At 42.7% G+C, this 26761-nt stretch overlaps 1 protein-coding gene across 1 annotated transcript; it reads left to right on the forward strand.

Annotated features, from left to right (window-relative positions):
• Positions 1 to 3735: 3735 nt before the first annotated feature.
• TMED10 (transmembrane p24 trafficking protein 10) lies at positions 3736 to 23209 on the forward strand. The gene is made up of 5 exons (XM_035108282.2): positions 3736 to 4053; positions 9681 to 9801; positions 17144 to 17223; positions 21866 to 21992; positions 22837 to 23209. Exons 1-5 carry the CDS (start codon positions 3799 to 3801, stop codon positions 22956 to 22958), a joined length of 705 nt encoding a protein of 234 aa, XP_034964173.1. The 5' UTR covers positions 3736 to 3798; the 3' UTR covers positions 22959 to 23209.
• Positions 23210 to 26761: the final 3552 nt, after the last annotated feature.

A 26761-nucleotide genomic window follows, 5' to 3' on the forward strand; every position in this document is an offset into this window, starting at 1 on the left:
ATAGAAAAAAGCAATCTCTTGGCAGAAATATAAAAGGCACATGAAATCAAAATTAAAAAAATAATAATAATAGGAAGAAGGCGTGTGTAAATAATGATAAAGAACATCTGCAGACCAGAGTACAGGGTGATTGGAAGTCAATTCTTTTTAGAAGGGGGGTGGGGGGGAATAGAGGGCGTAGGATCCCCTATCTTTTCCTTGTATAATGGTCCCAAACCTTTATAAGTTTAACGATTGGGATCCTCTTCTTCCCTCCCCTTTTTCTGTTCTCTTTTCTTTCTTTCTTTCTTTAATGTTGTAAAATTTTGGTTTATATATGATTTAAACATTATTAAATTTTGTTTATGATATGATTTAATGTAGTTATGATTTGAGTATGATGTTATTTTTATTCAGTTTGTTTATGTGTATTTTTACTTTAATGTCTTGTTTTCTTTTGAACATTTATGTATGTATTTTTAAATGACATAAAGTTTTTTCTAAAAAAAAAGAGAGATGGGGTTCCATTTATTGTACAGTGGTACCTTGGTTCTCAAACGCCTTGGTACTTGAACAACTTGGAACCCAAACAGTGGCAAACACTGCAAACTGGAAGTAAGTGTTCCAGTTTGTAAAAAAAAATTCGGAAGCTGAACATGCTTCGTTCTGAGTGTTACGCTTCTGTTTTGAGTGCCACACTTCTGTTTTGAGTGTTACGCTGAGGTCTGTTTTTGCTATTTATTTTGCGTTCAGCTACTGATTGATTGATGGATTGATTGATTGTGTGACTGCAGTACATTGTTTATTGCTTTCATTTTATGGATCGATGGTCTCGTTAGATAGTAAAATTCATGTTAAATTGCTGTTTTAGGGGTTGTTTTTAAAAGTCTGGAACAGATTAATCTATTTTGCAATACTTTTCATGGGAGAGCGCACCTTGGTTTTGGAACACTTTGGTTTTGGAACGGACTTCCAGAACGGATTCTTTTAGAACCAAGGTACCACTGTAATTGCCAAGCAACATGTCTGACAGCACAATCCCAGACATGTCCATTCCAAAGTAAATCCTACTGAGTTCAGTGGAGCTTATTCTCAATCATAAATCCCCACCCACCAGTTGAGGACCAGTTCTTTACATACCCAGAAGTAATCTAATTATAGGTTAATGCTAGAAAAAGTGAGTTTGGGATCTTCTGTGTTAAGATTCTGGAAACAGGCCTGAAGGAACAACAGACCTGTGTATTGGAGCTGTTAAATTTTGGTCCTGCTTTTCTCTCAACCTGTAAATTTTCTGTATAAAGGTTTTGAGAAGTTTTTGTGGCTTTTTGGGGTGTGTGTGTAATGAAGTCATAAATCACTTGTATTCTGATCCTACCTTCTTAGGGAGGCAATTTTATTATTTCTTCTCAGTTCCTGAGAGTGAAATAATTTAGTCTCCCAAATTGTCTACTACTGCAGCTAGCCCATCTGAACTGGGGTGTTCCTTTTCAGAAGCTGAAGGCTAGAAGTAAGAATTTATTAAAGGCCTTGAATGAGGAGACTGACAGCTGGGAGCATGATAGCTGGAACACGTTATCTCTCTTCACGTGCTGTATTAAGATTGTCCCAAGTCCTGAAAGCACGAATTATTATAAAAATGAAACCATGACCTTTGTTAGCTCAAGAGCAGCAAAAGCATGAATGACTAGCTACTTACCGGTATTCAGTCATTTGCAGCATCTTCAGTGGAGAGACTGAAGATTCGATCCTCAGATGTGTCGAGTTCTACACTTCTCTTTCTGACCTAATATGTATCTTTTAGACCAGATACTACCATGTTCATTTCCCTATCAAAACCAATCTAACCTTGCACCAGGTGCAGGAAATGGATTGATGATAGTTTGCTTCAATACAGAAATTATTTTCATGTTTGCTTTTAGTTGATTTGGCCAACATCCTACAAAGCCATGTGCATATGCAGCTGGTGATGTCTTTGAAGTTAACATGGCTGAATAAGCAAGCTTATTTTAAGCCGAATAGCAACTTGCCAGTTTGGCTATGAACAGAAACTTCAAAGATGATTTCTGGCTGCACATACTGTATACATATCTCCTGTCATATGCACATACACTTTGTACGATTGGACAACTATGACTTTTTTAAACTCCTTGTGCCAAGCCTAGAACAAATAACCAGTGCAAAGTGTAGTTCACATGCAGTCCTGGTGTCTGGTTATACACATGGTGGGGTACATAAATTTGGGCTTGCACAATATTCATATGCCATGAAAAAGTGCCTGGGTTTTATGAGCAGGGCCTGGACTTGTAAGGATTTAGGCACATACGGTAGATCCCAGTTCTCGGTTTACATTAAAGGTTCTATGCACGGTCAAAGGCCATTCACAAGCCTGAAATTTGTTCTTCTATTACATATATATAATCCACAAACTTAGGTTGTATATTAATCGTCCCAGGGTCAATGCAGAATTTCACACTTTATTGATAAAAGTTATAGACATATGTTTGCCAACACTATCTTAATAATTTTCTTCTTCTGAATGTTGGCTTAACTTAGTTTAAAAAAAAACTACATACATGCAAGGAGTGGGTACTGCTTATGCAAAAAGAGGCTACTAGATGCAAAAGAAGTATATTGATATGCTATGACACATTAAAAACATAAGATGGTGAGTAAGAATCAGTAGTGTGTAGCACCTACTTTATGGAACAAGCTCTTCATAGAAAGATTGCTAAGGAAGATGCGAATCAAGCTTATTGACTTCAGTCTTGGTGTTATGGAGTCCTCTTCTCACACAGCCTTCTGCCTGCTATGGCAGGCAGGACTGCAGCTCCTCTTCAGAGCTAGGTTTGTGTATGTTAGTGGACTGCAACACTAGGCAGGTGTTGTTAAACGGGCTGCTTTTTCTAGATCACAAACTGGCAATCCCTTGACTTCAACAGATGCCATTTCCTTTCCAATGGTGGCACAAACTATAGTGTGTACTACCAATGTCCCTTCTGTGGCAAGCCGTGTGGATCCAGAATTGGCCTCTACACGTGTTTATGGAAGACAATCTTACTTGTGATCACCAAAGAAGAAAGAAGAAGCAGCAGCAGCAGCAGCAGCAGCAACAATAACAACACTCGTCCCACGTTTGATTTGCCAGCAGCTGGTATGCAGAGACAAACTAGGTCTGGTTGGCAATGCTGATCCTAAACCCATCCAGTAAAAAGTAATCCTGTTGCTTTAAGTAAGACTTTATTTCAGGTAAGTGAGTAAGGAGCACCATCTTACAGCACCAACACAGGCAGATTCGGCAACCCGCCCACCTACTGGCTTTGATCTAGCGGCATATACTCCAAATACAGAGGCAACGTTCATAGATAGCATCACAGAGTTGGGAAGGGGTCCCCTGGGTCATCTAGTCCAAGCCTGGAAGGAATCTCAGCTAAATCATGCATGGCAGATGGCCATCCAACCTCGGCTTAATCCTGTAGCAAGAAAAGGCCACATATAAGGTACACTACGTGTACTCAAAGGCAGCTCCCCTCCTCAGGGTAACTCTTCGCGCCCCAGCCCTGAAATGACGGTGAAAACGGGGCTCCTGGGGCTCAATTTAACCCCCACTATCTTGGAGCCAGTAGCGCCCCCTGCTTCTCCAGGCCGGGCCGCTAAGACTTCTCCCAAATGCCTCGCTGGGCGCGAAGCGGCCGCCTCCTTCTCTTCTTCCCTCCCGTCACGTAAGCGGCGGCGGGTCACGTGCCTGGAGCCGGCAGCGGCGCGCGAGGGGGGGGCGGAGGCAGAAAGCCCGGCCTTGTGTTGCTCGGACGTACTCGCGCCATGCTGCTGCCGTTGCTGCTGCCGCTGTCGCTCCCCGGCGGCCGTTCTCCCCCGAGGCCGGCCTCCCTCCCGCCCCTGCTCGCCCTCCTCCTGCTCGCCCTGCTGCCGGGCCCCGTGCGGCCCATCTCCTTCCAGCTGCCGGGCAAGGCCCGCAAATGCCTGCGCGAGGAGATCCACCGAGACATGCTCGTCACCGGCGAGTACGAGGTCGTCGCTCCGCCGGGCTCGTCGAGCGGCCCGTCCGCCAACCTCAAGGTGCAGCCCGGGAGAGGGAAAGCGGGGGCTTCGCGCGGGTGGGACACCGGACGGCTGACCCAGAGTAGGCGTAGGCTGGCCGGCCGGCCGGCCGCACCCCCACCCCCCGCTCGTGTTATTCACAGCGCGCCGTGAGAGGGCGGGGAGTCGCGGGCGGAGGCGTTGCGTAGGCCTCGGGGCGCTACCGGCGGCTCCGCTGCCTTCCAGGCCCTTCCCTTGTAAGGACACGTCAGCTTTGCGTGGCTCTCCTGATAACGCCGAAAGGCGGAAGGAGGAACTAGGCCTCAGCTCCGGGCCCTCCCGGGGGAGGAAGGTGGCTCGGAGGCTGCTCCTCCGTGCGCGTGCAACAGGCTGTTTCGCAGGCCTCCCCTGCTCTCTTGAGGAAACACTTCTGTGACACGTCGTACCCACGACGGCTCTTTTAACTTCCCATCTCTCTCTCTTCCCCCCCCCCGCCCTCGCTGAGTTTTGCCCTCCTTAGTACAGTAGTCCTTTGCTTTTGAGCATGCCGTGCTTGCAGCCCATAATCGGAGGGGGCTGTTGCATCCTCAGAATAAGAAGTGGACTGAAGAACTCCAGCCCAAGTTTCAAGAGGAGGAAAGCATTCCCACCCCACACCATGAAACAGAAAACAGAGTTGTTGTTAGGCTGCCAGATGAAGGAAGGATGAATTTCAGTGATGAAAGGGTTTATAGCTTTCACCACAGCGGTGATGCTACCAAGACAGGTGTATCCCCATGCTGTGAAAATTGGGGGCTCTCAGACACGGTGTTCAAAATTCCCCGGGCGCCAGGTGCGTTTTGGTATTGGCGGGAGTCCAGTTGCAACCATGTGGTGGAGATTTCTGGGCGCTGCCAGGTTGGCAACTGGCATCTCCATTGAGCCTGCTGACTCGTGCACAGCAAAAGACACGTCTTGTGCTTCTGCACTGCTGCGTGAATCATGGACCCTGTGCTGGGCATCTTAGTCCTCCATCATCACATCAAGGAAAGTAAGTGCAGGGCTGAGTACAGATATAGCTGACTGTCCCGCAGCTTTTCCACAGGCCACACAAATGGAACTCAATGACCACAGTTAAAAAAAACCTCTGCCTTAGTACATACCGGTAGTTAATACAATTTCCACTGTGTGTGTTTCTCCTCACATACTGGGACAAGTGAATTGTGGTAAGAGTAGTGTAGTTGAGATCATAGAATTGTAGCATTCAAATGGACCTTGAGGGTTATCTAGTCCAACCTGCTGGCAAATAGACATTCTGTTGTGGTGGCCACAACTTAGGCTTAAGGTGCCATTTAGCGCCTAGCTTCTATATCTGAGTTTCTAACACGGCTGTGACATTCTGATATATTCAAAAGCAGCTGCAAAAACTAATAAGTGCAAAACAATTTGTTACAAAGCATATGGAGCAGCCCCATTTTGAGCAATCCTGGTACTAATTTAGTTAAACTTGGCCCATGTTAAATTATTGGTACGTTGTGTGTTCCCATAGAGTTAGATAGTAGCCAATAATGTAGGGCCCTTGAAATATGGCTGTTGGTTTTCAGCAGCATCCCCAGGTTCGTTCTTGTGTTGATCTGTCCTAATTGACCAAGAAAAGGATTTTGCTTTGGTCTTGGATACCACGCAGTATGACCAGTCTGGAGAAGAATAATTGCAACTGCTAGAGTGACGTGTCAGTTTTGGGATACACAGTCTGTTACATGCAACAGAGACTGCATTCCTAACCACCCTTCCTCTGGAATAAATCACATTGAAGTTGGGACTTATTTATGTCTGAGTCAGCATGCATAAAACCAAGCAGAAAGTCCTGTGGCCCAGGTTTCTGTATATTAGTGGTGGGTAGATTTCATGCTGGCAGGATCTACTTTGCTTTATTACTAGAATACTAATGGTCACCAACCAAAGCCAGGTGCAAAATAGTGGCTAAAGAGGCAATGTACTTTTGAAACAAACAAAGCGGATGTAACCCTGGAATTTGTTTTTGTTCCACAGCATTTCTGTCACACACAAAAACATTATTGGTTTTTAATATTCCCTTCCTTCATCATACCGGTAGTACTGTAGTCTAATTTAGATGAAATTAGGGTCAGTTCAGCGTAATGGTTAGACCAGGCATCCCCAAACTGCGGCCCTCCAGATGTTTTGGCCTACAACTCCCATGATCCCTAGCTAACAGGACCAGTGGTTGGGGAACATGGGAATTGTAGTCTAAAACATCTGGAGGGCCGAAGTTTGGGGATGCCTGGGTTAGACTATGACCTGGGAGACCAGGGTTCGAATCCCCATTCAGACATGAAGCTCTGTGGATAACCTTGAGCCAATCACCATCTCTTAGCCTAACCTACCTCACAGGGTTGTTGTGAGGATGAAATGGGGAGGAGAACCATGTATACCACCTTGAGCTTGGAAGATAAAGGTGGTATATAAATGTAATAAACACGTTTTGGAAGGCACCCTGAAAGTGATCTCACCCAGCCCCTGTTCAGTGCAGGTTCTGTTACATAAGGTGTAACTACAGCATCCCTGACAGATAGCTCTCCACCCTCTGTTTAAATATCCCAGTGAAAGAGAGCCCATCATCTGAGGTAGTCTGTTCCCTTTTTGAACAAATAATAACATAAGATGAGCCTGTTGGATCAGAGCAGTGGCCCAGCTAGTCCAGCATCCTTATCTCACAGTGGCTGACCAGATGCCTGTGAGAAACCTGCAAGCTGGACACGAACACAACAGCACTCTACTCACCCATGATTCCCAGCAACTGATATTCAGAGGTATAATGCCTCTGACAGTAGAGGTAAAACATGGCCAATCATGGCTTATAGTTGTTGCTAGCCTTGTTTTCCATGAATTTGTCTAATACTCTTTTAAAGCTCTTAGTGTTAGGAAGTTAGCTGAAATTTGCTTCCATGGAATTTTCATCTGTTGTTTTTAATCCTGCCCTGTGGAGCAACAGAGAATAAGTATCCATCTTTTCATGACAGCCCTTCAATATATTTGAAGACCACCATCACATTCCTCCTCCCTCCTCCTCCATCTTCTCTAGGCTAAACACACCCTAGGCCTAGCTCTTTCAACCCTTCCTCATAAGACTTGGTTTCCAGGTTCTTCACCATCTTCTTTTGGACAAATGCTTCCTGCTGTGGAAGTTATTAAGCTGTCAGAAAGATTCTGGGAGTTAAAATGTATTTTTAAAAATTAGTTGTATCTCTTGTAAAAAGGCACTTGCTTCATAGGTGGGTGGATTCTGCCCCCGTGCCCCAGTTCTGATGTTAGTTTTATACAAGTACATTTTACACCATGTTGTCTGATGTCCATTTGCTCCTGTGCCTCTCTCCGTGTGTATGCTTTCCTTCATGAGACTTAGAAACAAAAAATTGTAAACATATAAAAATTAAACAGCATGCTTATGAAAGTACATTTTTCAGAAGTGCAGCACTATACATGTACTTGCGGGTGGGTGGGAGGGAGTTGGATGCTACTACACAATGGCTGCTTTTACCCATAAATGCCACAAAGCATCAATTGTTTTGTAAATTAGCAAATCAGCCATGACTTGTTTCTCCAAAGCTTGGTTTGTTTTCCAACTATTCTTGCCTTGTGGCTCTGTAGCTTGGAGTGAGGTTGGCAAACCAATAATGGTTAAACAAAGCTGTTGGGTTTAGACATAATATAGACCAAAATATAGTTAGAATCATAGAATTGTAGAGTTGGAAGGGACCCCAAGGGCCATCTAGTGCAACCCCCTGCAATGCAGAAATTCTGCCCAACAGCTGTTCCTGGGTAGGCCCGAACCACAATCCTTCTGGTTAACAGCCAGACACACTAACCCATTGTGCCAAAGGAGTTAAAACACATCATGTTTCATAAGCCAGTGACAAACCATGGCTTCACATAGTTTATGGCTAGCAAACAAACCACAATTAATACATTGGACTGGGTTCAGACATCAAAACAAACCACAATTTGTCTAAACAAACCATGACTTAGCATTAATTACCTAAAACTGCTGTTAATGATGCCTGTGTTGCACCCCCACCCAAATACTCATTATCCAGGAGTGGTCTAGCATGCTGGTCAATGAAGTCTTAACTTAGTTTGAGATTGTACATTAAGCATTCCTTCCCCCACAAGGCCACACTGATTCAATAGGGTGTTATATGCCAGCAGCCTTTGTTGGGGTCCTGACTTTGGCAATTGATGAAATAACTACAGAACAAATATCCTCTGCTCCAGGCATGTACAGATTTTCTCTGAGGCCTGGGGTGGGAGTCTTGTTAGAATAAAGTTATAAATTCAAGCAAAAAAGCAGTTGGTCCCTGGTGGGGACCCACAGTTAGCATACCCCTCCAAGACCTGGGGCAAGTGTACCTGGCTGCCCCCACATCTGGCCTGCTCTGCTCATCCAGAATAAAAAGTTTTAAAGTCTGGGTGTTTTTTTTTACCAGCTGCTCACATTAGCACCTTAACTTGTCAGGGTAGACAAGTTATTAATGGTCACACATTAGTTTATTTTCCAGAGACAAAATTCTGCTTGAAGATCTTAGTCTCAGATCAGCTGTTGACTGGGATTTATCATTTGTAGTTAACAGTGATTCTTTGTCATGCCTTTTTCACGTGTTTCAATAGCTCATCACTGTGGTGATAATTAACAGTTAGGCTTTCCGTTCTGGAAGAATGTACCCAATGTGTTAGTTGGTTACGTGATGGAGGTTCTTTAATGGCTCTCATCCTACTTGCTCTCAGTCTCGTGTGGGTGCTTATTGTTCAGGCTGGCAGTATGGGGAGAAAAGCTGTGTTTGTGAAGGATGATGATGTTACTGTGCATAATGCCAGAGTATTGTGGTAGAACATTCCCCCCTCCCTGAATGGCTGCTCCCCCACAATTGTGTAGGCTGACTTTTAAGCAGTTTGCCCATACTAGGTATACTTAGGGCAACGTGCCTGGCAGTATGTAGGCAACTATCTTGTTGTGCCAGATGAAGAGAAAAGTAGAGCTGACATGATATATTTTTGGACATGGCCCATCTGATGGTGGAAAGGAACTAGTTTGTGTGTGCATGCATCAGTCACTTCTATATGGAAGAACCATGTTTGAGGAGAAGCTATTACTGCGGTAAACAAGGCCTTGCATGACTTTTAACATGCTCTCATGGGGCCTTTAAAGCTTGCTTTATTTTATGTTTTGCTCCTTTGGCAGTGGGGGAGCATACAAATGTGCTGTCTCCTAGAGCTGTTAGTTACACAATTATAAATTATGCAATTATTGTCTGGTCACTGTAAACCCAAAACCTGTCTACTCAGAGCTGCTGATAATGTATGTTTTGTAAAGTGAATGAGTTCACCCCCCTTCCTATTCCCACATAATCTTCTGACTTTCGTTTTTAGTGGATGCTTTTATGGGAATGTCTTCAACTTAACATGCCAGAGGCTAATGATGGAGACAGCATAAATGAATTTGAAATTAAAAATTTAGCAAAAATCTCTTCACCTATGGTGGGGACAAGAAAAGCACAGAAGTCTTAAGTTTTCTAGGAAGATCTTTGTCTTCTCTTCCTCCCCCCATATAATTTAACATAGAACTTGGATGTTAACTACTTTGCCTCTCTTATTTTTCGTGTTTCCTACAGATTACTGACTCAGCTGGTCATATTCTCTATGTCAAGGAGGATGCAACTAAGGGCAAATTTGCTTTCACCACGGAGGATTATGACATGTTTGAAGCCTGCTTTGAGAGCAAGCTCCCTGTGGGTAAGTTTGATAGTCCCTGTTTGGTGCTCCTGGTATGCCCCTTCTCTACTTTCTCATCCATCTCTTGTAGGATCCATTTAAAAGGGTAACGTTGAGCACAGGCCAGGGGTATCTGCTTTGCCAAGTGTTTTGAGGTCTTCTGGACTGAGAGAGAACATTTAATCCCAAGGGAGTCAGTTCCTAAAATTACTCATGAATGCCAGTTGTTGCATTTCTTCCCAGAAGTGTTTGCATTTGAGCAGTGCTGAAATCACAATTGCCCACCCAAAGGAAATTTTATAATCCAGAATGAGACACAAGAAAAACAGGATCATAGAAGAGGACTGGTTGGCTATGACAGAAGTCTTATGAGTCTCTTCATGAAAGAAGTGCTTTGCTGTCTTCCACAGCAGATAGAGATGTGCAGTAACTGGAATTTTATTTAGGAGAGGGCCCAAATTCTCCCCACTGTAGCCTATACACACTTGACATTGAGAGGGCACTGGCACAACCAACTGTTTCTAGCCAGTAAACAGAGAGGGGAAAGGAAGAAGCACAGACACTGCAGTTGATTCTCTTTTCTGCTTCAGGTAAAAATTAACACCATTGTTCCCTATTCATATGAGACACCCAAGAGGGATTCCACCATCTGTACACTGATTTTTCTGTTCAAGAGGCAAGGGAATATTACATTTCGTCTTTTATCATTCCCTCACTTAGCTAATACTCTTTCTGTGCTGTGTGTGTCCTCAAAGCCATTGTTAAGTCTTATTGCTCCCTGCTCTATTGGTCCATGCACCCCTGCTTGTTCACTTTCCACTCCTTGGAGATGGAATTCAGTTTCTTCGTTAATCAGTTACTAGCATCTCTAAACCAGCCAGAAACCCTTTTCTTGTAGAGACGTGGCACTTAGTTATAATGACTGAGGGCCCATTGCATTGGTATATTCTGTCACGAGAGGAAGAAGGGGAAGTGTGCAGGACGTTGATTATGTACCCAGATCTTGAGGGCAATTGCTTAACAAGTCTTAGAGCTGACATTTCCTTTGGGAGTGACGCATTTGCCCCTCTTCCTCATGAAGATATGGGTTGAACTTTAGGGCAAATAGTCCACAACACCTCCAGGCATATTTAATGCTGCTTCTAAACACAAATGGACAGTGGTCATCTTGTTGAGGTTCAAGGGAGCTTCCTGCTTCCACTGTCACTGTTGGAACTTCTAGGTCATATATATGTCTTCTGTGCTATGAGCCCATGATGTACTTAATGTTCTGAATCGCAGAGATTTATTTATTTGTGTTAACAGTAACACAAGTGCAACAAAATACTAAAAATACGAACAGCAATAAAAGTTTAAAGAAACACATAAAAACAAACAGGTAAATCAGAAGACTTGTTAAAACCAGCTAACAACATACTTACCAGTGAGCATATATCAAAACAAAATAAAAAAATTCCTTCCAGTAGCACCTTAAAGGTAAAGGTAAAGAGACCCCTGACCATTAGGTCCAGTCGTGACCGACTCTGGGGTTGTGGCGCTCATCTCGTGTTATTGGCCGACGGAGCCGGCGTACAGCTTCCAGGTCATGTGGCCAGCATGACAAAGCCACTTTTGGCGAACCAGAGCAGCACACGGAAACGCCGTTTACCTTCCCACTGTAGCGGTACCTATTTATCTACTTTCACATTGACGTGCTTTTGAACTGCTAGGTTGGCAGGAGCTGGGACCGAGCAATGGGAGCTCACCCCGTCATGGGGATTCGAACTGCTGACCTGATTGGTAAGCTCTAGGCTCTGTGGTTTAACCCACACCTTAGAGACCAACTAAGTTTGTCATTGGTATGTCTGTTGGAGTAAAATTCACTGCTGTTTTTAGGGGAAGAGTATTTTCCTTGGCTAAAGGAAAGAGAGAGAACAGAAGAATATAGGTGAATATAGGATTTTATCAGAATGCTTTTTAAATACGTTGTTTAAAAAGAGGTTGTTACAGACTGTTTTTGCCTTTTGAAGGATGTTGAATTGTCTGTGTCCCAAGATAACTAATGGCAGCATCCTGTTCATCTCAAACCTTGGTAGTTCCTATACCAGCACAATGCAGTGTAGTAGAGTGCCCATAAAGAAATAATCTCTACAGTTCTTTGTATTATTAGATTATTGGCATCAAGAAGTTTTGACATGTTGTCTGCAGAGTAGCTGAAGATCCTGTGGTGGTCAATGGCTGTAGGGTTTTAGCTGCCTTGAGAAGGCAGAGCTGCAACATTTGGGCAGTTGGGCCAGGTGAGGCCTGAGCAACTGTGATTTCTCAAGCACTTGGCCACAAAAATGAGGAAGAGGAAGCGAAAGGCACAGCTTTTTGCGCAGGGACCCCAGCAGAGGGAAGAGCTGGCTTGCAAGATTTAGGGAGATCCCCATTGTGAGTGCTAAATTGTTATCCCAGAGCTCTTCCCTTGCGTCACACACTCTGCTTTGGGGGCAGCAAAGTTGTCCTTGTGTAATTCTATGCTTGTATTAATAAAATAAATAAAAATATTATTTATATGCCTCATATGCCACTCTGTTTCTTGTATTGTATGTGGAAGCTTGGAATATATAGCATGTGCCAGACACTTGCCTTATTGCTATTTTGTATCCTCCACACCAGAATGACTTTTAATGATCTAAGTTTTTTTTAACAACAAGCACATGTTGAAAGTCTAACCTGGAACATTCATTTCATTCTCTTGTTCACCCTTTATTTACTGGTATCTATTTATTTTGCTGTTAAAAGTAGAAGACTTTGTTAAAAAGGTCCTTCCCACAGGACCCATAACCAGAAATTGTTTTCTAACCATCAAACCTTAAGTATATTTAAGTGACTTTTTTGAATGAGAGTCAAGACATATTTCATAACATTGTCTAACCAACACAGTCTAATTTTATTATGAGCTTGGATTCAGTCCAATTCTCTAAGCAGATACTGAGACTAGATGCTGTGGATTCTTGGTTCTGATATGAGGAACAACTTTGCAATTAAAATTGCATGATCTGTAGGTTGCCTTGTTGCAGTGTAAATAGTTATCCCATATTGATGTTTATATAGTTCATAAATTCCAGACTGTTGTGGGCAGCATTTGGCTATAATGTGTAAACTACTTTTCATATAAAACCTGCATTGGCAGTGATCCCTGCATTTCAGGAGATTAGATTAGTTTAGATTATCCTTGGGGGTCCCTTCTAACTCTACAGTAATGTGATTCTATGGTTGTAAGGGATATTGTAGAATCTACAGTTGTGTGATTTTATGTTTTGAAGGGAGATTGTTTTAAGGGAGACTAGAATGTGTAATAGTAGCATGAAAAACACTTTATCTTCTAAAGTGGAAGTGACCATTTGGTTTTTTATTATGCATTCTAGCCAGTCAAGTATATTTTACTTGCTTATTCTCACTTTTATAATGAACATAATTTGTTTTCCTAAGCAAAGTATATATATAATCACTTTTAAGTCAGTGTGGTATTGATTTCTGTACTTTCTCTACCTTTGAAGTCAATTGGGGTGCTTTGTCATTTCTGTTATTTAAAATGTTTGTATGGTGCATATCCAATATGAGTGCTAAGCACTTAAAATTTATTATCCTGACAATTCTTACTTTTATGTTACGAGTTAGGTATATAGTCCATATGCTGTTCTTCCTATCTTCCTGTCATCTCAGTGTAAGGACCCAAAGCTTTACCAGGGTTTCTGCAAGTTATGGACGTTCCTCATAGTCTGGTGCTGAGTTCACTTATGTCACTGAAATTAGTATTTTTCAAATGCACTATGTAAACTAGTTTCCATGGCTATAGCAGAAATTCAAAGCTTGCATAAAAACTGGAAACAATGATTCTTGTGGCATGTGTAGCAGGGGAATGCCTTGCTCATTTACCATTATGAAAACTACATATATATTTATGACATCTTGGAAGCTGTCAGGAGCAGCACCATGGAAAGTACTCTTCTGTTTCTATCCAGTGAAGAGGAGCATTTCTCTTCCCTACCCCCACATTGCGTTTCATATACTGTGCTGTGCTGCCACCTGCCTGTGAATTGGGACACTGAAATAATTCTACCTTTCTTGGCAGAATCATAGAAGAATGGTAAGAATATAAGAGGCGCCTGCTGGATTAGGCCAGTAGTCCATCTAGCCCAGCCTCCTGCTCTCACTCTGGCCAACCAGGTGCCTGTGGGAAACCTGCAAGCAGGATCTAAGCCCCAAAGTACTCTCTCCTCCTGTGGTAACCAGCAGTTGCCGACTGGCTGCATGAAGTTGGCAGATAGGATCCAGAAACTTCTGGTGACCATTCCTTAAAGATACTGTAGCAATGCCAACACCTGGTACCTTCCAGGTGGGACCACAGCCTAATGTATCTGATCCCAGTAGTAGAACAGTGTTAGAAACTCAGGTGTATAAGCCATCTCCAAATGGCAGCTTAAACCTAGGTCACAGTTGCCACAGCAGAATGTCTAGGCACCATTTCCCCCCAGTGGGATTTAGTCTTATTCTTATTATTTAATTTCTATACCACTTCATATTTTAAAGGGGGGGGGGAATCTCAAAGCAAAGCAGTTTACAATACATCAAATAAAACAATCCTGATTAAAACAAATTCAAGCTTCAAGGAAAATATTTCAGATCCTTCTCTAAGTGGCATTTTGCTTTCTCCATATTTATTTACCTGCTTAGTTTATATAGTTGTCCCATAGCAGAAATTAGGATTGCCATATTTCAAAAAGTGAAAATCCGGACAGAAAAGTTGTTAAGCAAAATCACAAAGAAATGGGATGTTTTTGAGCTATTTCTGAGGGAAATCAGCAAAAAGGACACTGCCGATTTCCCCAGACATTTCACCGATTTCTGCCCGGACACTGCTTGCAGCTGCAGTGTTCTGACTATGTCCAGGAAATTCAAGACATATGGCAACCCTTCAGAAGTACTCTAGGAGGCCAGTATGGTGGTGTGGTTAGTGTCGGACTAGGACCTGGGAGATCAGGGTTCAAATCCCCACCCAGTCATTAAACTCCCCAGGTGACCTTGAGCTAGTCGCAGCCTCTTAACCCACCTCACAGGGTTGTTGTAGGGATTAACTGAGGAGAGAGATGAACCATATACTCCTTGGAGAAAGAGGTTGGGATATAAATGCAATAAATAAGCTTTTCTGCTTACCCGCTTAAGAAAGCTGGAAGGGCAAGCCAGATGGAGATGTCAGTTGCCAACCTGGCATCCAGAGATCTCCACATGGTACAATTGGACCTGCACCAGTCACAAAATGGGCCTGGTATCTGGCCAATTTCTAACATGGTAGTAGAAGTGAATGCACTAGCTAGGGGCTCTTTGGTGGATAGAGAGTTTGGTTAGCTAGCTTTTTTTAAAGTCTGGGGAAGGCAGGCTGTTTGCATATGTTGCAAAACAGAGTATATTCCTTAATTTAAAAAAATGGGAGAGGAGGAGAACAGCCTCATGCTATTTTCTCCACAGTGTGTTCATTGCCTGTCATGCTGAATGTGAACACCAGAATGACAAACTGATTGGCTAGATCATGGGCTCATGGGTATAGCTCTGGTGCATGTTGCTAGGTCCAGAACCTATTATCAGTGCTAAGAACATAATTATCTAGGAACTGAGAGCCTGAGGGGAAAATGCATGCAGTTCTACCCCCCTTTTTTTTCTTAAGAAATAAATAGTTGCAGTTTGGGGCACTGCAGTTTAAGAAGGATATCAGCAAACTGGAATTTATCCAGAGGAGGATGGCAAAGGTGAAGAGGGGCCTGGAGATAAAGTCCTCTGTGGGAAGGTTGAAGGACTAGGGTATGTTTAGCCTTGAGAAGAAATAATTAAGAAGGATTGTGCCATTCAGATACTTGAGGATGGCTATCACATTGTACAGTGTTTCTCAAATTTTCTTCTGCGCCATACTTCCTGAATATAAATTTGCTCACATCACACTGAATTTTTTATTGATAAGAAATACATTGGAAAACAAAAAGAAACAACTCCTAGCAGTGCTTGATTTATAACACAGGACACAACTATTTTGTAATTGCCATCCTCTCCTGCACACCAGTGTAGCGCACTACACCCTTTGAGAACCACTGACATAGATGATGGAGCAAAACTATTTGGTGGTGTTTCAGAGATCAGACTCCAAAGCAGGTAGCTAAAATGGCAATATAAAGTATTCTGTCTAAACATTAGGAAGAACTTCCAAACAGTAGAAACTGCTATCTTTATCATAATAATATAGTAGAATTGTAAGTTGTTTTTAATACACAGAGGCTTCCAAACAAAGTGAAACATACTTAAAAACAAACATGAAATTACATTGTAATATTAATGCATTCAGAAATAAGCATATGCATTTCATGAAAAATATGGACAACAACCCCCCCCCCAAAAAAATAACAGCTTCCAGAAGCTTTGGCAGCAAACAAACAACAGACACAACATCATCTTCATAATCTATCAAATGTCTGAGAAAATTTTTTATGTTATTACCTGGTACTAAAACTATGTCAGTAGAGGCACCAAGCGGACCTCACTGGGGAGAGCTTTCAGCAGTGGAACAAACTGCTTGAGAGGAAGGTGGGGTTTCCTTAGTTAGAAACTGGATGACTGCCTGTTGAGGTCACTGTAGTACTGGATTTCCTGCATTTGCAGTGGTTGAACTGGATTATCAAGTGGTAAACTGCAGAGGGGAGACCCTCTAGACCAGACCTGGTTGCTTGGGAACTATTATACTCATAACCAGGTTTGTGGCAGTTTTAAAGTTTGGGGTTGGGAAGGAATAATTTGAATAAGGAGAAGGGAGGTAAGAAGGAGGGCAGGGGTCAATCAGGTATTATTGGAATCAGAAGGGTTGTTTCTGATTTTCCATTCCACAGTGGTTTTTATACAGTATTTGGCTAGGTGATCTTTAACTTTAGAAAAATCTGTTCATTGTGTTATTATTTTTCATCTGTTCAGTCTAATACACCACTTCAGGTTTATACTCGCTTTTCTATTTGGCCAGAATTAGCACTTAGTTCTTACCAGCTTGTTTAAACTGATCCCATGTTTCTTTATTGCTAGAGAGTGGAACGAAGAGCAGGAAATCAGAGTGCCTGGTGTTTTGCACGCTCCACATGCTTCATTGCAGCTTGTTCTCATTACTTCTCAGAGTTCCTACCTTAGCCAATGCTATCTGTAGATTTTTCTGTGATTTTGGGCATAGTTGGACTGCCTCTTTAGCTGTCCCGAGGCTTGTATAGGAGGAGAGCTGCAAATCCCTCCCTGCTGTGTATTGGGGAGCGGGTGGCTGGGAATTTACTGGCAGCCTGAGCACTTCATACAATGAATCCTTTCATTGCAGTTCCAGGAACAGGGCGGATGCCAGACCAGTTCGTGACCTTGAACATGAAGCATGGAGTAGAAGCAAAGAACTACGAGGAGGTACATCTCTGCTTTTGCTGCCTGTGCCTCTTGATTCTCTTCCTGACACTCACGTGACAATTGTATGTGGCCTTGAGGCTTACAGTTCAATGCTGTTTTCCCAGTTTCCCTGATTCCTAGGGCTTCCCTGAGTAAAGCGCTCATCTAGAACAGTTTTTTTGAAGTTGCTAAACACATTTTAGGGAGGAATCTGCTGCTTGGCAAGGAATTTATTAGCTATGAAGCTGAATTTATTCGGAAAACAGGATATCTAGCATTTTTTTCTCTCAGAGTGGCCAGCCAGATGTCTTCGGCAGGCCTGCAAGCAGGACCCAAGTTGAACAGAACTCCCTCAGCTTGCAGTTTCAAACAACTAGCATTCGGAAAAATACTGCCCCTAACACTGCTGACATTGCATGAAGCTACCTTGTACTTTGTTGGACTACGGATCCATCTAGCCAAGTATTTATGGCTCTCTTAAAAGCTCAGAAAAGGTCTTTCTAGGGATGCCAGGGATTGAAACTTGTGCATGCGAAGGGTAATGCATAATTCAGTAGTAGTGCATTTTCTTTGCACACAGAGGGTCTTGAATTGGTATCTCCAATTAAAAGGATCTCTGGCAGGAAGTGCTAGGAAAGACTCCTGCCTGAGAGCTCAGAGACCTGATACAGGACTATATGGGTCAGTACTATCTGACTGGATAAGACAGTTTCATTTGATGCAATCCAGACGAAAGTAACTCTCATATGTTCAGAGTACTAAGGTATGACCTTTCCCTTTTTATACTGCTTTTTGATGGCCCTGGACCCTTTTCTTAAATTTCAGTTCCTTTCCTGCGCAGACTGGGATAGGAGCATGATACCAGTCTAAAATAAACATTTCATGGTTGCTGTATTCACAGTTTCCCCCAATGTAGAAAGAGATTATCTCGGTGCAGGGAGCAATTTATTGTTTCATATATAGCTTTTTACAGCTGATTGAATGCATTCATGGATAGGTCTACCAATGGCTAATAACATATGGTCACTAAATAAAGTTTCCCATCTTCAGAGGCAGTATACTGGGATAGACAGCATCAGGGAAGGGCCATTGCTCTCATGCCTTGTTGGCATGCTTTGTTAAGAGAGTCAAAACAGAAACCTATTTCATTTTTGTTGTTGGAGATGAAAGGTGCTTCTGAATGCTGTTTTCCCTTGTATAGTGGTCCCTCGACTTACGAATTTAATCCGTTCCGAACAGACCTTCGTAAGTCGAAAAAATCGTAAGTAGAAGCCTATTTGGGGGGGGATCCGTAAATCGGAAAAATCCTATCTAAAAATTCGTAAGTCAAAAAAATCCTATCTAAACCACATTCAAAATGGCGGGCAGAGCCCCATTCGTAACTCAAAACATTCGTTAGTCGAGTTATTCGTAAGTCGAGGTACCACTGTATTGGTATACTTAAATGGGAGTGAGGGGGCACTTAATAAAATAAATTATGAGTGCAGAGGTCTGGGACTGTGCTGATTTGGGGGTCCATTTGGACTAGCAGAAAACAGCAGGAGAATTGGTGTATGGATTGCATATGTTAGGAGTGTAGATTTTTTTCACGGCCATTTACCGTAATCCTAAAACATATCTTTAATGAGAGTTGGTTTAACAGACAATTGGAGTCCAGTAGGCAACTGCGACAAGGTATACGGGCGATAGGGCAGAGGCTAGTAGCTGACCTCATGAATTGAGGTACTTTTCAGGATGTTGAGATTTGTGCAAAAACTGTTCTCAGCTTTTCAGTATTTTTCTCTTGCTAAACAGAGCATTAGGGTTTTTTTTCCTTTCTGCATCATTGCTTATGAAAAACCAAACCCAAACAAAAAATTGACAGAATTTGTAAAGTTCTCCTGGAATTGTCAAATTCTGCTTGGTAGAGCTATGGCCATGTAGCTTCCTAAACCTTGATTTTATCATTCAGAACTAAAACATAAGTGAAAGGATTACTTAATCCAGTAATTTAGCTAAATTATGAAAAGCTGCTGTTTGCTGTCTCCCAGGGTTTGATTGCCCCCTTGTGGCCTTGCGATGAACAGTCACCATTGTAGTAAATCTACTGTCCTATTGTTTGTTCTGTTACAGGGGTGAGTGACCTTGATGTCATTTCTCTACCTGGCCCACTGCCCTCTCAGGTTCTGCCCCTCTCCTCAGCTCCACCCACTCCTCCTGTGTCCTGCTGTGATGTACTGTCACTGCTCAGCTCCACTGCAGCTACATTAAACCCCTTGCAGTTAAAAAAAATTCCTTCCAGCAGCACCTTAGAGACCAACTAAGTATTGAGCCACATGAAATGGAAGTCCATCAACTTGGTTGGTCTCTAAGGTGCTGCTGGAAGGAATTTTTAAATTTTGTTTCGACTACGTCAGACCAACACGGCTACCTACCTGTCCCTTTCAGTTTGAACTTGTGGAAATGTTAAATCCATTACTGTATTAGGATATAGCCCCTCCAACTATGCTGCTCTTCCCAAATAGCTTTTCTGGCCGCATGAGACTTGTTTTCTGTGCTACAGATGAGTATGCTGATTAATTTAATTTTTTAAAAGATTTTTTAAATTAATTTAAAAGTGCCTAGAGGCCACCAAGCTGAATGCAGTGCACCCACTGCTATTGTTCACAAGTCAGAAAAATCAGGACAAAGTAGAACAAATTATTTTTTAAATAATTGACAAAGGAGGGAAGTACGGATACATTGCCCTTCTCCTTAAATGGTTATTATATGCAATGGAGGGAAATGAAACAGGAAATCTCTGCTTCCCTTGCTTGTGAATCATCCTAGCGCCTTTACTCTCACTGGCCAGACATTAGAGGGTGGGATCGGGTTTACCAAACCTTTGGTAGGATATTTCCTGTACAGGGATGTATGGTGCAACTTGGAGAAATATGTAAGCAAAAAAGTTAAAAGAGATGTGTTTTCCATGCTTATTCAGAAGTAAGTCCAACTGTGTGCAGTGGAGGTTACTTGGGTAAGGTAAGCCTCAGAGACTTTGCTCCATTTAAAAAACAATATAAAATAGAAAAAATACAGAATAGTGGCCTTCAACATTCTCAAGCCAGGCACCATCCTTAATCCTCATCTGTAACACAGAATGCTCTCTCTTTTTTTACCATGTATGTCCATTTTTCTTCTTTCCCAGTATTGTAGTGGCAAAGGAGGCCAGGTCAATGTGTTTCCTACTTCTGTTGTAGCAACAAAACTGTGGATTTTTAAATTAGGGGTTATACCCAGGCCCATGTGGGAGGCACAGGGGCAGGCAGGTACGCTTGCCCTGGGCCTTGGAGGCCTAAGAGGGCCAGGGAGCCCTGACAGGAGCCTCTGTCATGCCAAGACTGACCCGGGCCTAAGACAAGCTCTGCATGGGCCTGGTGATACCAGATTAAATTAATCTTTGGCTGCAGTCCTGTACCCATTTAGCTGGGAGTAAAGCACTGCAGTGGCTCCCTATATGCTCCTGGGCTCAATTCAAGGTGCTGGTGCTGGTTTACAAAGCTTGGGGCCCAGATACCTGCAGGAGCTCCTCATTCAATGCAAGCCAATTCAGTCCTTAAGATTGGTAGGGTAGGGCTTGCTCACTGCCCCCACCAGGGTTTAGAGTAAAAGGATGTATAGATGGGCCTTTTCTGTAGTAGGTCCCCTACTCTGGAATAATGGCCCTTAGCGATGCAACTGTCCCACATTGTGAGGTTTCAAATGCTGATTTATTTGCCCAGGCATTTGTAGTTTGATAAGTAAAAGGTGTGCTCCTCATCAGCAATGCATGCATTTCTGTTCTTAATTAATCTACAAAATTTATTAAATGTTTCTTGTGCTGTCCACCTGGAGCAGCAAAATGAAAATCCTCTCACCAAACATTTTGTGCTCCTCCAAAATACCTCCTCTTGAAATTTGTCAAGAAGTATAGTGTAAAATGCAAACCTATTTGACACTTGCACCATAGAGAATGCAAATGAAAGAACTGAAAACACTTGGGTAGACATCCATATTTGCTATATGGAGAGGCTACCATCTTGTTGAAAGGTTGTTTGGGGCATGTATCTCTCCTCCTGGGAATGCAGATGTGGGTGTCTTAATTATTATCGATTGGGGGGTGTTTCAATATTTATTTATTTATTTATTTGTTTGTTTGTTTGTTTGTTTGTTTGTTTATTTATTTAATAGCATTTATATACTGCTTGTTTTAAAACCAGAAACTATCGAAGTGGTTTTTGTCACTGGTTTTGTGACTGGAAAAGTTCCTAATATCTCTGGGAAATTAAGGTTATTGGAGATTCTGTTGGCTGAAAAGCTATGGTTTTGTTAACCTCAAAAATCTACTGTGAAGGCTTCTAGATTATTATTTCAGGTTACCCGGGAGGGGAGTTGCATGTCAAGGCACTGAAAAAGAGGCAAATGAACAAGAAGACATCCTCCTGGTTACAAACAGCAGATGAGGATGTCTATTCAAGGCTCTGCCTCCGCCCTCCCCATTCTTTCATATGCATTCTCTGTGGTGCAAGTGGTTGGTTAGTTTGGTTTTGAATTTGTCGCTGGAGACTATGCCACAGACAGGACTGTTTGCATCAGGATTCTCTTTTCAAGTGAACGCAGTCTTATTCTGGCTGTGATTTTCATTCTCTGTCTCTCTTTTTTACAGATTGCTAAAGTAGAGAAGCTGAAGCCACTGGAGCTGGAGCTGCGACGCCTGGAGGATCTTTCAGAGTCTATTGTCAATGACTTTGCCTACATGAAGAAGCGGGAAGAGGAGATGCGGGACACCAATGGTACGTACTCCAACTCAGGGAGTAGTATTGTTGGTATGTTTGTCTCACTAATGCATATGGTTGGGGATAATGTTGCCATGATGCTTACTTGATACCTGCTTTATAGTGTAGACAAGGCTGTCTGATGCATCATCTATCAACTTATAAACATATTCACCACCATAACTGTAATGCTGCTGTGCCCATAAGCCCCCTTTCCACCAAATCTACTACAGTCATGGCACTCCCTTCTCTTTACACTCATGTGGGATTCTGTTATTTTCTTGTTATCATCTGCAGCCAGGACTGTTCTTATCTGGCCCCAAGAAAATTCAAATTCTGTGTGCGGAATATAATGGGCAAAATTATATTTTGTATTTATTTGTATAAACAACTTCAGTGTGTATTTTACGCTTATTAGCTTTTGTAGAATTTTGACTCCCCCCCCCCTTCCAGTGGAAAGTGTAATACAGAAAGAGAGGTATAGGCAAGAGGTTGGCAGCAGAGGTATAAAAATTCTATAGTGAAGGAACCAATATTTATGTGTGGCAGACAGGCTCCATCTGTGAACAGTATTACGGTAGTAATAATTTCTGCCTGCACAATTTTCAAATTTCAGTAGCCATGAGAGAGGATCTTGAGTTGCCTTTTTAAAAAACTGAATGAAAGCTGAGCCTTTTTGGATCCACTTGGCCCGCAGTACTAAGAGCTTATCTTTTTGGTACTTAGTTTTATATGAATAGTTCAGATGAAAAGATACTAGGTGGTTTGTGGGGTTGAAGGCATTGGAGGGCTGGCTTAGGGATTCTTGCCATTTGTTCTGAGTAACAAGCTTTTTGGTTTGTTTGTTTTTTGTTCGTTCCAGAATCTACCAACATTCGGGTACTATATTTCAGCATTTTTTCGATGTTCTGCCTCATTGGACTGGCTACCTGGCAGGTCTTCTATCTGCGTCGTTTCTTCAAGGCCAAGAAGCTGATTGAATAGGGGCAATTTCCCCTCTTTTAAACCCCATCAGAACAACAGAGACCCAACTATGGCTGTTTCGAGCCACCTCAGGGTTGACCTGCCAAACGGAGCTTTTTCTGCAATGGCTCCCCGGGGGGTGGGGGGTGGAATGCTGGTATAGAACATGGTCAGGATGCTTCTGAACTATTATTGGATAGACATGGAAGACGGTGGGAATTGTGATTTTGGGGACTCTTGGACAGGGATGAAATAAAACTGTCATGACAGCTGTGGTTGGCTCTTATGCTGTCTTTTTCTCTCTCTTACAAATGAGGTCAGGTGACCTCTTCCCATATGTCACCAGATTGATCCTCTAAGCCACTTGAATACATGCAATTTGTTAAACTTGCAGCATTCTATCTCTTACCACAGAGTTTTGAGAGGGAGCCACTCGGAGTCAACCATCCCAGAAGCAGATATTGTTGCAAATTGATCAGTAGCTACACTTTTGGCGCGGAGAAGGAACTGCCAGTGGCATTTGTCTGTCAGAATATTTGATATTTTTATGTGTAGGAGCAGGAAGGACAGTTGGAAAATAAAAAAGCTGTGTTGTTTAAATCACAGAAGAAAGCCTTTATCTACAAATGCTCTTGTTTTCATCCTATCCCATTCTCTGAAGTCATTGGTTCCCTTGTTCTAAAATGAAGCAGTTCTTGAAAAGCATCTTGGATACTGTGAAAAGCCATTTTTAATAGTAAGAGGCACCAGCTTGTTGAATACTTGAATACACAGTTGGGTTAATCCTTAGGGGAGGGGGATAGGTCTCTTCTCCCTCACCCTCATGGGCGATATAAAACCCTGTCTTCTACCAAAGATAGAAGTTGGGGCAATCTTAGACCTGCATTTTAATGAACTTGTAAGTTCTATCCAGATGCTTATAACCCAGCATCCATGGTTATTGTTATTTGGATGCAAAAGGGCAGGCAGCTGAGTCAGTGGGAGAAACTTTAGATGAGCTGTAGTGTCATTTCAATTTTTAAGACATTTGTGCCTTTTATGTGCTCCACAAGTTTCAGGGCTTATAGCAGCAACAAATATATCATCCCTGACTAAAAAAATAGCAAGTTTCAGATCAATGTATCACAAAAAAAAAGATAAGTCTTGGGTCCCAACTTAAATTCACAAATAAATCTTAATGTCCCCTCCTTTCCCTTGCAGGCACCTACCGGTATGTCCCCTAAAAAGCCCCTTGGTAGGGTTGGGCCCCCCCTCTTGAACAACACAGGATGATACACAAGGGGAACAGGGGAAGTCGGGGAATCAATTGAATTCTAAGGATGTTTGTGGAGGGGAAGTTTTCTATCCTTGTTTCCCCTCCCTCAGCCACCCTCCCACTCCCCATTCCACACTGAGAAACCAGGGGACACTGGTAGTGGCCAGTGGAGAAGGAGGAGGGAAAATGTCCTTCTGCAAATTTCCTTAAGCCTAAATGTTGAGAGCTAACTACACTGATCAGACAGTCTGGAACTTGTAAAATGTCTCTTCTCCCACTGCCCAAAATTGCTGTTGTGAGTTTTGCCTTCAAGTGTCCAGTGCTGCTTTTAAATTCAGAGCTGAAGACCTTTCTTGCTTATCTTTTTTCACTTTGGAAACAGTTAATAAATAGAAACTGTAGTGGGAAGATGTAGTGGGTACTTTTGGGCTCCTCTTTTTAGACTCTCATAGCAAATTTTCTACAGTTCCAAGCAAAAGCATCTTTTTTGTATCCTGTTGGCCTTTCTTTTGAATTTGCCACTTCTTTGCCAATGAGAAATGACCTTTTTTGATGGGTTATGTGATGTCTTGAGAGCCATTAAACTTTAGCCTTAGTGGTAGCTTGACATGGCTTCGCTCCTAACTCTTGTGGTGTAACTGAAGCTGAGTAGAACGGGCAGTGGAAAGCTGTACAGATTTATCTGAACTAGAGTTGGGGATTTGTCAAGTTTTCTCAATAAAAGTTTCTTTTTGGGGGGGGAGACATGCTCTCCAGTCCAGTGTGTCTGTAAATCTTTCAAAAGCTTATACATTAATTTACTTAATCAGTTATTTCCTTCTAGCATCTGTTACTTAAGTAGATTATTTATTTTATTTATTTGTTTGTTTGTTTTTTAAAAAGCATTTCTAAACTGTTAATTTGAAGCGGTGTACAAAAATGCAAGCATAAAACAATAAAAGAAAAATCTAGTAAAAACAGGATCAAGTCTTATAGGTCAGGATTAAAAAGGCCTGGGTGAAAGTCTTATCTTTACAAGACTAGAATCATTTCTGTACTGCGCTTCAGCGTACAGGTATAATAACTCTTACCTCATTTATCATCCCCACCAAGAGATGCTTACGATTAAGTAGGAACTTGAACCTAGAACCCTACAACGAAACTCAAAGCTTTACCCAGAATATCATACTGACCCAAATAGCAAGCTCCAGAATCCCTAGTTCTTAACATTAAATGGTTTTCAAGTTGTAGAGCAAAGCATGGTAACCCCTTTGCCCATAAATCAGGGTTAATTAAAACTTTAGGATACTAAAAGATACTTCTCTGGATAATCGTATTAGAATGCATAAAACTCTTCATCATCATCATCATATTTATACCCCGCCCTTCCCAGTCAAGACTCAGGGCGGCTAACAACAAAAATATCAAAACAAGCATAAAAGAAACAATTCAATTAAAATACAGATTAAATACAATGTTAAAATTCAATTTTAAAATGGGAATCTACAAGTGGAATCTCATTTAAATATCTGTAGGATAAAACCTTAGGGGAGGGTAACACCGGGGTCAGACTGAGTCAGTCCGAAGGCCAAGCGGAACAGCTCTGTCTTGCAGACCCTACGAAAAGATGACAACTCCCACTGGGCCCTAGTCTCCTGAGAGAGCGTTCCACTAGGTCGGGGCTAGTACTGAGAAGGCCCTGGTCCTGGTCCTGGTTGAGGCCAGTCTAACCACCTTGTGACTCAGGATCTCCAGTATGTTATTTGTGGACCTTAATATCCTCTGCGGGGCATACCGGGAGAGGCGGTCCCGCAGGTACGAGGGTCCTAGGCCGCATAAGGCTTTAAAGGTCAAAACCAGCACCTTAAACCTGACCCTGTACTCCACCGGGAGACCATGTTTACTAGGTCTCAGCCTAAAGATAAAGGTACGCCTGACCATTAGGTCCAGTCGCGGACGACTCTGGGGTTGCAGTGCTCATCTCGCTCTATAGGCCGAGGAAGCCGGCGTTTGTCCGCAGACAGCTTCCAGGTCATGTGGGTCATGACTAAGCTGCTTCTGGTGAACCAGAGCAGCGCACGGAAATGCCGTTTACCTTCCCGCTGGAGCAGTACCTATTTATCTACCTGCACTTGCCGTGCTTTTGAACTGCTAGGTGGGCAGGAGCAGGGACCGAACAACGGGAGGTCACCCTGTCGCAGGGATTCAAACCGCTGACCTTCTGATCGGCAAGCCCTAGGCTCTGTGGTTTAGACCACAGCGCCACCTGCGTCCCTAGGTCTCAGCCTAGTCCCTGCCTAAAACAAACACTTTCTGCATGTTCTCTACTGAAGGAAGAGCAGCATGTGTGTGTGTTAAGTCAGGGATGGCAAACCTGATTGCTCTTGGCCTTGGTGGATGGAGCCATTGCACACACGATTAGCACATCTGATTGGTCAGTTAATAAAATTAGCTGAAGGAATGCTAGCAGCTTGATGTCGGGTGTGCTTATGCTAGCAGCAAGTCTTATGAGGGAGTGAGGACTGATTAGTATCCTTGTTGCTTTGGAACCGGAGTTGATTCTGTATGGATTGTATGAAATTCAGCACAA

This window comes from Zootoca vivipara, chromosome 1 (assembly GCF_963506605.1).
Source record: "Zootoca vivipara chromosome 1, rZooViv1.1, whole genome shotgun sequence".
NCBI classification, from domain to species: domain Eukaryota; kingdom Metazoa; phylum Chordata; class Lepidosauria; order Squamata; family Lacertidae; genus Zootoca; species Zootoca vivipara.